At 32.6% G+C, this 16,462-nt stretch overlaps 1 protein-coding gene across 2 annotated transcripts in view; it reads left to right on the top strand.

Moving 5' to 3' along the window:
• LOC149075823 (sodium- and chloride-dependent GABA transporter 2-like) overlaps window positions 1-14,530 on the top strand; it is a 93,098-nt gene extending 78,568 nt beyond the window's left edge. For both annotated transcript variants that reach the window (XM_089243337.1, XM_089243336.1), the window contains exons 10-13: window positions 1,146-1,248; window positions 3,441-3,541; window positions 10,642-10,812; window positions 13,783-14,530. In XM_089243337.1, the coding sequence (XP_089099463.1) occupies window positions 1,146-1,248; window positions 3,441-3,541; window positions 10,642-10,812; window positions 13,783-13,923 (516 nt within the window). In that variant the 3' untranslated portion in view covers window positions 13,924-14,530. The remainder of the gene's footprint in view (window positions 1-1,145; window positions 1,249-3,440; window positions 3,542-10,641; window positions 10,813-13,782) is intronic.
• The last annotated feature ends 1,932 nt before the right edge of the window (window positions 14,531-16,462 follow it).

The raw sequence follows: 16,462 nt of genomic DNA, 5'->3' as shown, positions 1-16,462 counted from the left end.
AAAGTTTGAGAACCCCTACATTAGACAATCCATTACACTCAAGTAGAATGTTTCATTCATTGTTTGTCTTTTAGAAACGAATTGTATATGAATTAGTCCCCTGGAGTCAATGCAGATTAGACACTTTCAATGTTCAAGTCAGTTCAGCTAGTATAAGAATACCCAGTTTTACCATAATCCTTAACACCTTCTCTACTGTCTCTAAAATTTTCCAATCACATTTGAACAAAACACACCCCTCATCACCATATGCATTTTGCATTATTTGATAAGTTTTGCTTAGATTTCTTAAAAAAACACTTTATCACACACACCTTGATTCCTAATATAGCTCCATTACAACAGTAAACAACTAGTATCAGACTAGAATCAAAATATTTTGTACCTCTGTATGGACTCAACAGCAGCTAATGCTATTTGTTATCAGTAATGAGAGGGATTTATATTACACATTTCAGTTTGGTGCAAACAGATGACATCATCTACAAAGTTTCTATTGAATCAGTCCTAAAAAAGTGTTTAGCTAGACTGTCTGTTTTATAAACTGAAAGACCCCCCCCCCCCCAATTACACCATAATCTATAGTTTTAAGCTGATAGGAGCCAATCCAAACAGAATGACTGTTGAAAGGCTATTGTGCTATAGCTGAGATTTAAACTCAAGCCTATCAAGTTATTGTTGGGTAAGCTAATCAAACAGCTGTTAGGCAACTCTGATTCCATTAATGAAGATGGTCCAAAACATATTCATGAAACATAAGCGGATGAAAATTTGAATGGCAACTAGTAGAAATTTGTTTCTTCTGAAAATCGTATTCCCCCTCCCCCCCTTATATTTTACAGCAAGAATCCTAAATGAAGGTTATTGAGTTATGCTATGCTATAAGTATATATATTCCCCCCATTTCGCAGAAGTTTAACATTTTTCAATAGGAGAAACTATAGACAGCATAAACATCTTTGTTCATTCAAGCATGCTTTCTCTTTTTTATCGAGAAAACATGGGAAAAAGATTGAAAGGCCTGTTACTTCTTTTTTTTTTTCATGTAAAAGCCAAAGTTTTGCTTGCACTTATTGCTGCAGGTGCCATTGGCTCCCGAGGCCTCTTGACACCTTTTAGTTTTAATGCTGTACCTCGTTTTCTAGGGTGGTATGTACGTGTTCCAAGTGTTTGACTATTACTCGGCCAGTGGTATGACTCTGCTGTGGTTCTGTGTCTTTGAGTGCGGAGCCGTTGCCTGGGTGTACGGTACGTAGTAGTGGATGGTTGGTTGTTATATTTCTACCAAACAAAAAAAAACTATACATCTCTCAGTGCAGAACTTAATATTTTTAAAAATTCACCCACCGATTAGATTCCACAGAACCTAGCAGTTTCAATGCACTGGAGAGATTTTCGTTAGTTTTTTCGTCGTTTCCAAAAACGGGTCATCTTTCACAACGGCTAACAGTCTCTCCTTCGCTAACCGCCTCTGGGAATGCATTTGTTGTAGTTTATAATATGCACAATCCTCCAATGTAGCTATTTATATACATTGATTATCTTATTTCTCTGGGACGCAAATGCATGAGTTCCAGTGAATAAAAAAAAATAATAATGTTTGTACAAGATCTTTTATCTCTCCTAGTTTAGTGATTTGAAGGATTGTGCATGGTAAAATTGGCAAATGTATTTTTGCTTTGCTGTTGTATTTCAAACAAAACTATATGAAGTATTATCATCTGCGCTGTGTATCAACATGCTGAAATAAAATGGCTTCATTTTTGACAAAAAAAAAGAAAGAAAAAAAATGGTGCATAATCTTCAATTTTGGAGAATATGCAACCAAGTTATTGCAAGTTTTGTGTAACATTCTGCTTTTTTTTTCCTTTGTGTAAAGCAGCCATGCTTTTTCAGCTTTTGATTTGTATTACATTGCAGCCAAAAAGATGAAAGAAACTTACAAATGAGGATTCATTTATATTATCTGGACAAATAATCTTCACAAAATTCACATATATCATAAATATAAATTTTTTGAAAATTTTTTTTGTCAAAAGAAATTTGAGAGATAGATCTAAATTTTACAAATTAAACACTGGATGGTTTTTTTGAATGCGGGAAAAATAGCATTAATCAGACAATAGACCTTTTGTTATCACAAAAAAAAACCTCTTAATGCCATTTGAAATATCCTGAAGATTCAGTTATCATATATGCTTCATCATGCAAATTATCTGTGAAAGGCATAGTGATGATCTAGAAAACAGAACAAACAATTAAGTTCCAGTCAAATTAATGATGAAAACCTTGTACCAGTTAGATTGGCAACTGTAAAGAGAACCTTACTTGGATATGACTTGACAAAAACCATGCACACCCCTAAAGGTTAAATGCTCATAAAGAAGATTCATAGATAATTTAAAACTGTGCTATTGAAGGCAGAGTGTGTATGAAGTTAAGCTCACCACGACCAATGCAGCTTTTGGATATGACTGCTTCATTACGCATTTTTTCATTTGGAATGCTGCCAGTAGGTATGAACTATGCAGTTCATATTTTTATGATTTATACTTTACCAATATTCATTTATGTTATCTATCACTATGGTCTGCATTGCTTAGCGCCAGTTCATTTTTGATTCTTGCCGATGAGTTTTCGATTGATATCTCAAAGCATTTCTTACTAGCTTAAGAGACACCCATGCAGTATTTGTACGCTTGCTGGAATAAGATGGGTGTCTCGCTTCAGCAATAAAACTTCTGTGCAGATTGTTAGAAATTTCACTAAAACTTTATTGTGTTGCTATGCCATAAACGCATTCTCTCACTCTGAAAATATCTATATCCAGCATTCACATTAAGTTTTTTTGCAGACATCATTTTGAAAATTTTTGTTTTGTAACTGTAATAATTATAATACAAAAAAGTTCATTTGTCAAAGAGGGAAGAACACAATCACAGGAATTTTGAGCTAAAACTCAGATTCAAAAGTACCTTATTAATGACAAAATTCAAATAGTTATAAATTAAAAGTACCCGCTAGATTACCATATTAACTTATACCGACAATTACTGTATTTTTGTTTTTGTATTTTTTCACATTAATTGTACAAACATAAAATTTGTGTCATGTTTTGTAACTGCTTGTTTTTTAAATGCTGCTTCAAGATTCAGTTTTTTTGTTGTTTGCTGAAAAACCCCATTCCTCCTTGGTATTGTGCTAACACCAATTTTTTTGTAGTCATGATCTAACATTTTTATTTTATTGTTCATTTGGCCGCTACTTTGATTGTTTGTAAACATGTTTGCATATAGTTATTTTGGCATGAAAGAGTACATGTGAGTAGCTTCATGCTACTAAAATCCTAGCTATTTACTGATCAGACGGATGCATCAGTTTATATTAGTCCTATTCATCTTTGTCTTTTTTTCTTTTTTTTATTTATCCCCAATTTTTAGGTGTAAAACGATTTTATGATAACATTGAAGAAATGTTGGGATTCCGGATAAATAACTGGTTGATGGTCTGTTGGAGTTTCCTGACCCCTTTGGTGACTGGGGTAAGTAGATTCTAGCATTATAATAATTTTAAATTATAGTGATGCACACAGAGAGCAGGCAGACCTTCAACATTGATACTTACATAAAATTAAAATTCAAGCACTTACGGTGTTCACTTCAAAACATGAAATGGCAGCACCAGCAAGAGCACCAAACAATCACAACTTCAACAACATTTATACATTAGGGGCCAAACACACACACATAGCACCTCAGAACACACATTCTGGCATGTACAGATTCGTTAGAAATTCTGCAGAGGAATGTGTATGAAATCCATGTATAGTTAAGCTGTAGTAGTATAGTGATGCACTCAAATACTTGGCCGGCTGTATAACCTTGAATAAAAAACCAAATTGATCATATTTGTTTTTTTGCTGAAATGGTGTTTATTCATTTACTTTCTTATTGATTGAAAAGATTTCTAAGTTTTCTTCAGATAGGTTTGTTTTATTTCCATTAAATGTTGGTGAAATGCATGGTGTGTGATATACTCAGCTGTACATTTTAATTTATATTTGCTTAGGTATGAATTATTTTCCAATAAATGATATGCTTGTTAGCAGAGAGTTTTCATACACCTGGTTTTTCATTTCCTACTGTCATTGCATACTATATATGGTATGATATGGAGATGAGTGAATTCATAGTATTGAAAACTTCTTTATCTCATTTTCCTTTCATACAGGGGTTAAATAAATTCACAAAATAATTCTCAACACTGGTTCATCACATAAAGTGATTTTTCAAAAGACTAATACCAAGGAAAAACCAGTGAAGATATCTTGCTAGTATAAAGACCAATACTGTACGATGCTCATTTATACACCCCTGATTCTAAGGTCATGGTGAAATCCGTGATGAACTGATCATCCTTGATCAGTACAATGATCTATTCTTCTTTTTTTTTCATAGTAAAAACCTTTCGTTAAAAAAATTTATTGAGATTGATTGATTGCCTTTTTATTTTCGATTTCTACCAGGTGTTTTGTCACAGGCTTCATGTTCTTATTATCTCTCAACTTTACAAAATATCTGGGCTTGTCTTTTCTAAATTCTACAGCTTTAACAAGATGAGATATCTCGCCGGTGAGAGGATTGAACAAATTTTCTTCAGCAGAATTGCCAAATTTCATTATAAATGACCCAGAAAAGAGGAAAAAACTATTAAAATCGTCAGAAGAAAGCCAGTGAATTTTTAATTATCCTCAAGATAGTTTTATTATTGCTTCATAAAACTGCTTCCAGTATATTTCTTTTTCATACTTCCTATTTTATTTTATTTTTTTAGTCTGGGAATATATTCTGCTAAACAATTAGCTTATATAAAAGGTATTTCAAACCATTGACAGCTAACAGAATGCTTTATGTTTATTTCATTATTTCACAGAAAATTTAAAATTTATTTGGATGAATGGCTCCTTCAAAGTTGAAACATAGTCCAGGATTTCTCATTGGTTTTTTGTTTTCAGTGGTGAAAACGAATTAGTTCTTTGTTTTTTCCCCCATTTCCAGGAGTGACTATAGCCTACAATTATTAAATGATCCAGAGGCAATTAAACATTCAGTATATGCCATTTTCAAAATTATAATGATTGATTAAGCATGCTTGTTTCAGAGCTAAATTTTGGTAAAAATCAATGAATTAAAACTTGATTTGAAAAAAAAGAAGCTGAAATCAATCAACTTAATTTTGGATAATGGCACCTGCTGAGTGTACCAGGTATTTTGTTTATTGTGTTTGCATACTGTGCAATGTGCCCTGTTGTTATTTTTGCAGCTTCCATTGATCCATAAAATTTTGGGTTATTCAAAACATATTCCAACTCTATAAATATAGATATTATGATTTATTTTGTTTAAAGAAGTTAGCTCACATAAATTAGATTTAAATTTTTATCCACAAATTGTTTAAAATGTCCATTATTGATGTTCTAAAACAATTTGAAACTAATCAAATATGTTCAATCAGAATCTTTTATCAACCATCTTGGAAAGAAACTTGAAATAAAAAATGTTATTGAAAAACACTATGTGTATAAAATGTTAATGTTCAGGAACACAAAAGCACTCAGCAAGTGTAAAATGTAAATATTGAGTTGAGGGGAAAAAAGCCACACTCAGAATCTGTGAAACAGTAACAGCCAGACTTCTTACCACACTTGATCTATTTAATCCTTTTCATGGTACGATCTATTCTCATGTTATATTTCTGCAAAACTATGTAAGCGGTTTTAACAAATAAGCAATAAATCTGGCACAGGGAAGAAAATAAAATAATGACAGAAACAATATAATTTGATTATGTGTGTCTATAACTGCACATTACATATAAAACCATATGGATGTGATCAATTGACTTCACAAGCCCCTAAGACTGGCACAGGTCATCGCTAATGCAAAGCACAAAACTTGTAAGATCCAAATCTTGAATCAGAAAAATTACAAACTTGGTTGGAATATGTTTCTGCAATACTTCATTGACATTCATACTTAAAAAAAGACAATAATTCACGTTATCTGCAGTTGAAGGAAGAAAGCATTGGGAGTCTAATCAATTCTGAAGTGTTTTTGTTTTCCTTCCAGTAAATAAAATTGTGTTCTCAATGCACTTTAAAACTTTGGCTGGAAAAGCCTGTTTCATATTTTTGAAAAATTGATGTGATAACTTGAGTTTTTAACCATGAATATGAGTCATTCACGTCTCTTCAATTTGGACGCAGAATATTGTGTGTGGAAGCAAAAGGTAAGGCGTACTCTTTAAAGTAATTTGCACTGTCTGCATGGCTAACTTCAAGCAAAATATATAGATATATATTCCATTTCTCAATCTCTTTACTTTTTTTTCATTCAGTATATATTCTTGTGTCTATTCACATATTTTGCAGTTTTACGCATACTGCTTGGTTTTTTAATTTAAAACAAACTAAACTTTAAAAAAAAAAAGTATTTTTTTCAGTTCTTTAATTGTGCTTCATTGTTGTTTTCTGCATCTGGACTTCTATAAAGTTACTATATGTATACAGTATATGCTTAAAATATTTTCAGCCAGGAATGTTGGTGATCATGTTCATACATTTACAGTTTGCTTATTCTGTGGATGCACAATTTTAAGTGAATCACCACTGCTTCTTTACAAATAAACTACAGTATAATATAAATCATTTTGATTATACATTGTTTGATTGGCTTCTGAGCTAGCTAATTCCTAAATGCTATGCAGTGGCACTGTAGAGTGCTGTGAGATTGTTTATAACATCACTTTCAGATGCAGTTTATGAGTCTTGATATCAGATGGTACCAAATGTTTTGGGTTCGAATCCAAGGTGTGATGAATGTAAAACGTTAAGAAATATGCTCAAAGCAGTCAGATGGTTATTGCCTTTTTTTGAACTACATTTTTTTGCATTAAAACATACTGATATTTGAGCTTTCACATGGAGTTATGCATTTTCTAGTTTACGAAGTAACTCATGATGTGCTTTTAATCTCCAAAGCTGAAAAATATGGCTTTTCATTTGTTATTTTGTGCTGATGCATTATTTTATGGGCTGAAAATTATGCACAGTTATCAGTAAATGACAAATAAGGCTGATTATGCTATCATTATTTTCAGCTATTTGGCTTCATTCTATTTCATGTATGGCATTTCCATTATATGATTGAAAGTTAAAAATAAACTAAATTAATAAATTTTATTTTTTATTGGTGGATCAACCAGGAAAACTGATTGAAATTTAAAAATACAGTAGAAATTCTATTACTCGAATTGTTAAAACCTCAAATTAATTTCAATGTCCTGCATAATATATTTTCTATAAATCAAAGTTTGATATCTAAAGTAGTATAGATTTCTAGAAGCACTTTGAGGAAAGATATCAAAGTTCGACTGCAAATAAAACATTTAAAAAATACAGTGAAACCTTGATATAACAATATTCTGTGGACCAAGGAAAAATATTGTTGCAGAGGGATTATTGTTATACCGAGAGTAAACATGATCACATGCCTCCAAATTTAAGCTGCTGTTAACATCTTTTCTAATTTGGCATTGTTAGTACCACCAAAAAATTTGCTTTTAAGTATTTATTCACCACAAAAAAATTTATTAATTAGGAAACAAAATTCACTTACATATATTACCTCTGAAAGAGGTTTATCACAATACGCTTTGGTGTAAAACATAATAAGTAGCGATATTGAAAACAGTCAAAACCTTCAGTGATTGGATGGTGCCAAATACCGATATTATTTGACGCCTCAAATATAAACTAAAATATGTGACCAGTTTAAAAATGTAATGAAAGCTATTTTGAGCAAAATATAAAAAAATATTGTTGTAGCAGTTTCAAAATATCCTAAAAATAAATCGTTAATGAGGAGTTTATTGTAGTGAAGTTTAACATTAGACTATAGGTGATTGAAAACAAGATTTGGAAAAATATCATTACAGAGGGATTTATTGTTGTATTGTGTATCGTGGTAATGAGGTTTTCACTGTATTTGAAGTTTTGCTGGAATATAAGATGCAAAAAGTTTTAAACATCTAATCCAAGTTTACTCGAATCTAATGCACACCGTATTCCTTAACATTGGAAATTAGTGTATTGTTTCTAAATATTGTCATGAAGATGGCTTGACTAATCAAAAACAATTTAGGCACCAGCCAAAATGTTTTCTCCCTGAAAAAAAAAAAAAAGGTACACAACTTTTTTCAATTTTTCTGGGACTTGGCCCTTTTTTCTGTTAATAGGCACACTAACGTAAATTCTGAAAATTTTGTATTATCTTTGGTTTTGCAATGTAGTGATAGAAAACTTCAGTACCATTTTAATATTTTAGTTGCCATAGGATTTTTCAAGCCTAATCATAGATCTTGTACAAGAAGATTCAATTTTGGAGATGGGAAGTTAGTGTTAGATCCAATCAGATGTAGTTTTAAGAAATACAAAATGCTTCGATACAACTTCATCTGTGACAGAAAATATGGTTGTCTGAAAACTTTAGGAAAATTATTTTCTCCCATAGAATTACTAGCAAAGAAAGGGTTCCAAGGTTGATGTCTTCAAAAAAGATTTAAAAAAAATTACCACTGATCCTACTCATTTAAATTTTCACAAAAATATTGAAAAATCTGGCAGGATTACTATAGGTCACAAAAAAATTCACATATTAATATTTTGAATGCTAATAAAAGCCAAGAATGAATTTAAAAAAACTTGCAACACCCTACAGTGGCCTCACACAAACAACACATGATCAGGTATTGCCTGACCATGGTCACACTAACCAAGGTCAAAGGCCTTTGCCTTTGACCTTTTATGACTTCCATCATGGAAAGAGGGTTCATTCTTCAGTAGAAAGAAAGCGTGAGGTTTTTTCACCTTGCTTAGTGTTCAATAGAGGGGGGGGGGGGGAAATGAGAGCTGATGTTGTGTTGAAGATAAGGGTGAAAAAAAAAGTTTTTTATAGATATAGCAGCGCGAGAGGTGATGATTAGCCAACTGTTGTAATTTTTTATAATTTCTCGCAGCTCTAATAATTTCACTTCACCGCTAATTTTTTGTTCTTATATGTTTCTGGGTGAAATGAATGTACTCAATTTTTTGAATGTATTAATTTTTTGAGGATGACACCTTGTCAGTTAAAAACATTCTCTCATATTTCTCGTGAACAAATAAAGAGAATCACAATTTTAGAACACAATAAACCAACACAATGTTTTTAATCTCTGGGTTATTTCACAGCTGTTCCACTTTCTCCTAACATGTCTTTTTACAACTGCTGTGAAACACTTATGCACTATAAACAACCGGGGCCATCTTAAGAGCATAAGACCCCCAGGCCAAGTGATTTTTCTGAGGCCCTACCAGGCAGATTTTTGAAAATTTCAACCAGATCTCATTTTTGTGAGGCGCTTTTCTCTTGAGGCCCGGGTGGGCCCATGCCTTAAGACAGCACTGTAAACAACCCCACAAACATGTTTCTATAAAAGTACATGAGATTTCTTTTCCTTTTTTCCCCCAATGAGCATAACAGATATTAATTTTCTATTATTATAAGTTTGAATAATGTCGAGCATTTGTACATCCACCTCTTTTGTACAAGACTAGTGCGAAGTAATCTTTTTATGAAGTTTTATTTTCTTTTAAAAACCTGTGTAGGTTGAGGGTACAGTATCTAAAGTCATTTGCTGTAATGATATTTCTTTAAACTCGTTATATTTTACAAATACTTTGGTAATTTCTCATGAATTAAGTTTTTATCTTTCTTCTTTGATAATTTTTATCATTAACTTTCATGAGTTAGAACAATGAACTTCTTTGGGAAAAGGGGGAGGTGCTGGTTTGGTTGCTACAGGCAACCTGTTTCCATGAGGCTGTGTATAGAAATGGGAAATGCTGATTGCATGATACTAGCAACATTTCAGCAACTTGGCTGAGAGGTACTGTTTACAGTACCTCATTCATTGCGATTTTATTAACGGTTTGAGGTTTACTTGAGCAAAGCAATTTTGTTAAAAATCTTGTAATTCTGTATTTTTGTTTAGTAACTTTCAATAATTTGATATCCCTCTTTGAACCAAGGCCTTAGGTCTAAACCCTTCAACTTGTTATGACAATACTGGTGATTTGCAATTCTTCAGGTCCTGAGAGGAGTTCCTTGGAAGATGTTTCTAGTACTTAGGATGAAGTAAAGTTATCTTAGAATGTGGTTCTGGCATACTGACACATCTTTCTGTACTGAAGCTTTTGGTCATCAATTAAGCTTTTAAGGATAAATGTATAAATGCAGCAAGGGAGTATCTCCAGAAATAAATATGATTTCTGCTCCTTGGATATTCTTATTTATAAATTTAAAAATCATAGTTAGACCTGAGCAACTTGTGTATTTGCTATAGCACTAAACTCTAAATTTTGAAGGAAACCCCAGTGCAAATGTACTTCATGTTATTGCTTTTAAATTTATCACCATCAGTGAAAAACTTTTCCTCAAAATTAACAGTCCTGAATAACTATAGATGCGAATTCTCTTAAATTTTTTCTCCCAGACATATTGAAGTTATTTATGGTTCTTATTTTGCTTACTTCTATTCCAGGGTATTTTCATATTCAGCTTGATCACCTATAAACCGTTGAAGTACAACAAGGATTATGAATACCCAGGTTGGGCCATCTTCATAGGCTGGTGCATGGCCCTGGCTTCCATGCTCTGCGTACCAGGGTACTTCTTTTACAGACTGCTGACAACACCGGGCACCTTGAGACAGGTAAACTATTAGAACAGACTGATGCTCGTTCAACAACAAACTATATCTGATTGGTGTTGTTATTAGGACTGGAAATTGAACTGGTTAATCAAAACTTTTTTATCAAACATTTTTGAATGCTTATCATTTATAAGAAATATAGTATTGGTAGCTGTATATTAGTTTACTAGCTGATACCTGGTGACATTGCTTGCCCCATAAAAAATTTACATGTATATAGCTCAATTAGCTGGTGTTTTCCAAGCTCATCTGAAAGAAAGTGGTTCAATAAGGTTAAAAGAGACAATAAGATTTAATAATTTGAAAGTTAAAAAAAATTGATGTTTTTATTTATTACTAGCTATACTACCCGGTGCTGCCCTGGTTTTCTCCAATTACTGAGACGATTGAAAAAGTGACAAACCATTATAACGTCATAAACTATTATACATATACTGACAGGATTAAAGAAGTGACAAACCATTGTAAAGGCATATGCATGTCTGAAACGTAATGCTAAGGAACCATGGTACTGAAGTAAATGTTCCAAAAGTGATTGTTGAGGCCCAAAAACCATTGTTGCATGAGAGTTTTTCGCCCATTCTGGGCATTTGCCCATCTCTGGCAAACTTTCAAAGTAGCCTATCGTTCAAGTCTGGTCCCATTGGTATATATGCAAAATTTGGCAATGATCAATCTGAAATTGTAGATTTGTATATAGAACACACACAGACAGACACACACACGGAAAATCAATTTTATATGTATATAGATTTTGTAAGCAAAAAAAATTTCTGCATCAAGAAAAAATAATAATTTAAATTAAAAATTTCAGGCGATCGCTTGTGGATACACAATATTTTTTGTTTTTTCATCTTTGTGGTGTAGATGTACAAATGTTTGGGATTACCAACACACGAACAGGAGACATGAAGCTGTCTGTGTGAAGAACAGGACTCAAGTAGGTTGATACCTGCCACTGCTAACGACTGGCCTTGCGCTTTATTGATTGTCATGGCAAAAGCGAAACGAATCAGGAACTGTAATTGCTTGAAAGAGAAAAAGAATGGCATTTCTCTAATGATAATTGGGATTCGTGGAATGAAGACGTCTTCTCCTTTGGCACATCCAATTAGAATTGTTGCTTCAATGATGTAATTGCAAAGTTGTGTGGTGGCAAACCCATAATATCCAAAGAGTTCATAAAAAAAGTGTATTAAATACAAAAAAATCACAATTTTAAAGAAGCCTAACTTTGTGTTGTGTGTCTGTCAATGATAAAATGTGTTACCAATCAGGAAATTAAAGCCAAATTTTCCTGTAATTATTTTAAAAATCCTATATTTTATCCTAAGATTATACTCAAATACTCACTAAAGTATCATTCACGTATTTGATTGTTGCTCATAACACAGCATAATCAATGCATCACATTTTTTAAAAATACACTGATTGCAGCATTACTTGTACACACACACTCAAAAAAAATACATTGATCAAAGCAACATTTGTACTCACAAATTCAGATTTGGTGTAGAACAAAAACCTATTTGACTCCATTATTTATTAACCGATTTTTAAAATTCTAATTGTAATGGAAAACCCATTAAAATGTGAATTTTTTATGTAGAAAAAATTGTTGCATCTGATTGAAAACATGGAAAAATGGTAAAAAAAGTGAAAGTCAGGAATTTCAGCAACGTCATTCATGTTGCAAGAAGTTTATAGTTATTAAAATATAAAAATTAACTTTTTATATGGACACCTTGTGCCCAAAAACCCAAGTAGGGAGTTGTTGCCCTGTTTCTTCTGGTGCCAACAAAAAAAATTTTGTTAGCAAATTAGAGCAACATTTGCAGAGATGTTAAAATTCAGAAATTGCAGGAAAATTGGGAAAGAAACATTGTCCGCGTTAGTTTCTGCAATGTTCTTTCCCAACTTTCCTCCGATTTTTTAATTCAAATATCTCAGCGAATATTGCACTTAGTAACGTGAATTTTCTTTTGTAGAACACAAGGCAACAACTTTCTAATTGGGTTTTTGGGTACAGGTTGTCCGTATAAAAAGTTAATTTTTTTTATTTTAATAACTATATAACCCCCTTCAACATGAATGACGTAGCTGAAATTCTTGACTTAATGTATTTATATTCTGCAAGAATGACTAATATCTGTCAGTCGATTGTGGGACACTGTATATTTTATTCATTTCATGTAAACTAACACAGGAGTAGATTAAGAAATGCATGTGGCCCATTTTTTCGAAGCAGTTTAATGTGCCAAATATATTTGTGCACTTCCAAAATTCATTCACTCAAATCTTTTTTAGAAATTATTTCAGATTGGTCATTGATTTTGAACTAACAAACTAACTAGCTGACAAGTTAAATTAAAAGGTACAGAAATTGGACGCATGCATCTTTTTATAGATGTTCAATTTCTGAATAAATCACTTACTGACCCTACTTGCGGCCGTATCATTATTTATGTTATGCTTGCTATGTGTACACCAGTAGAGTTACATGTAGATGGAACATACAATATTGTGCGTTCTATGGTATGCATTGGTATTGGAGCAGGAGGGTGCGCTCAAGCACCCACTGTATTCTGTTCACGCGTTGGAGCACCCTCCAAAATTAATTCAGAAATCGTTTTGTATTATAAACTCAAGTCAAGCACCCACTGGTCAGAAAAATTTTTGATGCTCCTGATAGGACATACGTGTATTGACAAAAGGCTTATTCTTTATAAATATGGTAACTTATGTGGTCAAAAATGTTATGTATACAGAACATAATTTAAATACGTCAAATAAATATTAAGGTAATTTACAAACTTTAATGAAAAATTTTAACCAGATTCAACAAGTTGATTAACTCAACTGAAATTTTTAACAGTGATCAATCAATTAATTGGACCAGTCATAATTATCATGTCTGTGTATTTGAAAAACTTTCACGTATTTTAAAATCATTTTTCTACTATTTTGCAGCGCTGGAAAGTTCTGACGACACCGTGTCTGCCCATTCCAGTCCAGCGTCATACTGTAAACGATCTGCGAGACGAGCACTTGAGGCAACCACTCACATCCAGTAACAACCAGAGTGCCAAAATCGAACAATCAGTAGTGTAATTGCTCTTACGTTCAAAGTTTTACAAACACTACAATGAATCTTATTCACATTTACTTTGCATTTAGAAAAAGTATATGTTGAAGATGATTTTACCCTTGGCATTCTGCCAAAATTCCAGCACACACACACACATATATACTAGTTGAATATTTTAAAAAGAAATTAAACCGGTGAGAAAATAAACATGTTATGTATTTGATAAAAGTGAAGTTGGAATTTTTTTTCATTGAGAGGGGGTATAACAGTTATAAATTAATAACTCGAGGGGAAAAGTTGACATTTGAGTGAAGATCATTGTCACCTAGAAGTAATTTCACTCAGTGTGGGTAGACAAACTTTTGTTGTATACATTTCATTTTTTTTGTTTTTTTTCTGTCATAATTGAGATCTGTAAGGGGGAAAATAATGCGCGATGAACCATTTTTTTTTTTTTAAGGATTAGTTTTTATGTTATTTTTACGTGTAAAATTTAAAAGGGCACATCACTTTGTAAGTTAACATGTTTTATCATTTACTGGCTGTGAAATTTTGTTCATCTTTCGTTCATACATACACACATATATGAAAATGTTCATGATAGAATAAAATATTTTAGTCATGAATGAATCGAAACTTTTTTCAATGTGTATTATGTTTGAGTTACTGATGCTTTTATTATTCAATCATTTTGCGCGAGTAATTTATTTGAAAGTTTTCCTTTAATGAGCTATCAAAATTGTAGTTTATGAGCTAAAAAATACATCCAACCAATGACGAGGGTAATGGATATTTTATAGAAAAGGAACGAATTACATAGATGGGGCCAAGCATCCTCAAAATCAAATCAGAAATACCCTATGCAAAGTTCAAGCTGAGTGACCAGACATCTTCCTTGGCTCCACCTTTACCAGACACAGGACCTGGTGCAAAAATAATGGCTGGGCCAGAGGTATCTTCATATATAATTTCTGGGTTTTTGGCTCCGATTTCATATACTCTGGGGGGGGGGGGAGCAATCGTTATCCAAAAAATCATACATTACAAAATTACACAAGAAAACCAAAACATATCAATGAAAAAAAACCTAGACATAATTGAATTAACAAAAAATAAGGAAAATTTTTTGAACTGAAGAAAATTTTAAATGGATGAAAAATTCCAAAAACTAAAATTGATACCTTATACAAGAAATAGAACTAATGAAAATTCAGAATAAATGAAATAATTCCAGCATACAAGAAAAATTTCAGCATACAGAATTGATGGAAATTCAGAATTTATTAAAGAAGTTATTCACACCATAAACGGGGGAACTTGCAACCGCACCTGTGCATACCCCTAAGGGCACACAACTTTGTACAAACTTGTCATGTTTGTTCATATTGATTTGCGTGCCACAACGCAACGTTGCAATTTGTCTGACTAACCGGTGTATTGTAAACAATGACCAATCTTTTCCAAAACAGTTTTGTCGTGTCCAAACCTGTATGCGCCGAGCTTAAGTTGTTGCCCAGTCTCTCCTGAGGAGAGCCAAAGGAAATTCCACATTTTTAAAAGCAATACTCAGATATTTTTATTCAAAAATCTCTGCAAATGAGAAAATGAACTTGCAGAAATGAACTTCATTATGCTGTTCTTTCCCAACTTTTGAATTCAAAAAAGTATATATCAGAAATATTTTTGTCTCAGAAGAGGCAGGGCAACAACTTTCTAATTGGGCTTCTTAAGACAAGGTGATTTTTAAATACATATTGAACATTTTTTAAATTGGAACCATACATCTAGGATGACCAATTGATAAGATAAAGGATGACTTTAGCAGCAATAATTCGGTAGTGTTTGGTCTCTGAACGATATCTCCAAAAAATAGGTTTTTTATCTAGTGATAAATCTTGCTAATTATAACTAATTAGAAATGAGAAAAGCACAAATACCTGCTTACAGCTATACATGCTCATGCATATTGTCTCATTTGTATTTATAAGAGTACACTTTATTTTTGATTCTTAAATGACAATGCTCTCAAAAATGGGTGATATGGAATAATCTTTGAGTTACGTTCTGACCAAATACCAGAGAATTGTTTCCTTTCCTTCTCCAGAGAATTTATATACAGGGTTTCCTAAGCCTGAAGTGTGGGCTTCAACTTCAGATTTTTAAAAATGATTCAGGGTTTGGCTGGCCAATTTCAGAAGTTACCAGAGATCTCTGGCCAAAGCTTGATGGTCCAATAAGCATCAAATCCATTTTTTTTCATAGCCACCATGTAATATATGGCGCTATATAATAGCCGTTTTCAATTGGCTCCATCCAAGATTTTTGAAGGGAAAAAATTACTGCACATTGTGAATGCAGTTCGATCGGTTGCAATAGCTAATGTGGATGTAATTATCACAAAATATGCCAACTTGACGATCACCCCGAATATCCTATCAAACTATAGCCAGATATCTGACTACTTTGCAAACTGGCTGGCCAAAGCCCGAAATTTAAAAACACCCAGACTTCAACAGTAACACATTTCCTGTTGAAATAGACATGAAGGAACCAATATTTTAT

Source organism: Pholcus phalangioides, unplaced genomic scaffold, assembly GCF_987345545.1.
Source record: "Pholcus phalangioides strain wild (caught in Gottingen) unplaced genomic scaffold, Ppha-v1.0 ptg000015l_1, whole genome shotgun sequence".
Lineage (NCBI taxonomy): Eukaryota > Metazoa > Arthropoda > Arachnida > Araneae > Pholcidae > Pholcus > Pholcus phalangioides.
Note: the sequence above shows the minus strand (reverse complement) of the source record. Positions and strands in the feature narration are given on the sequence as shown.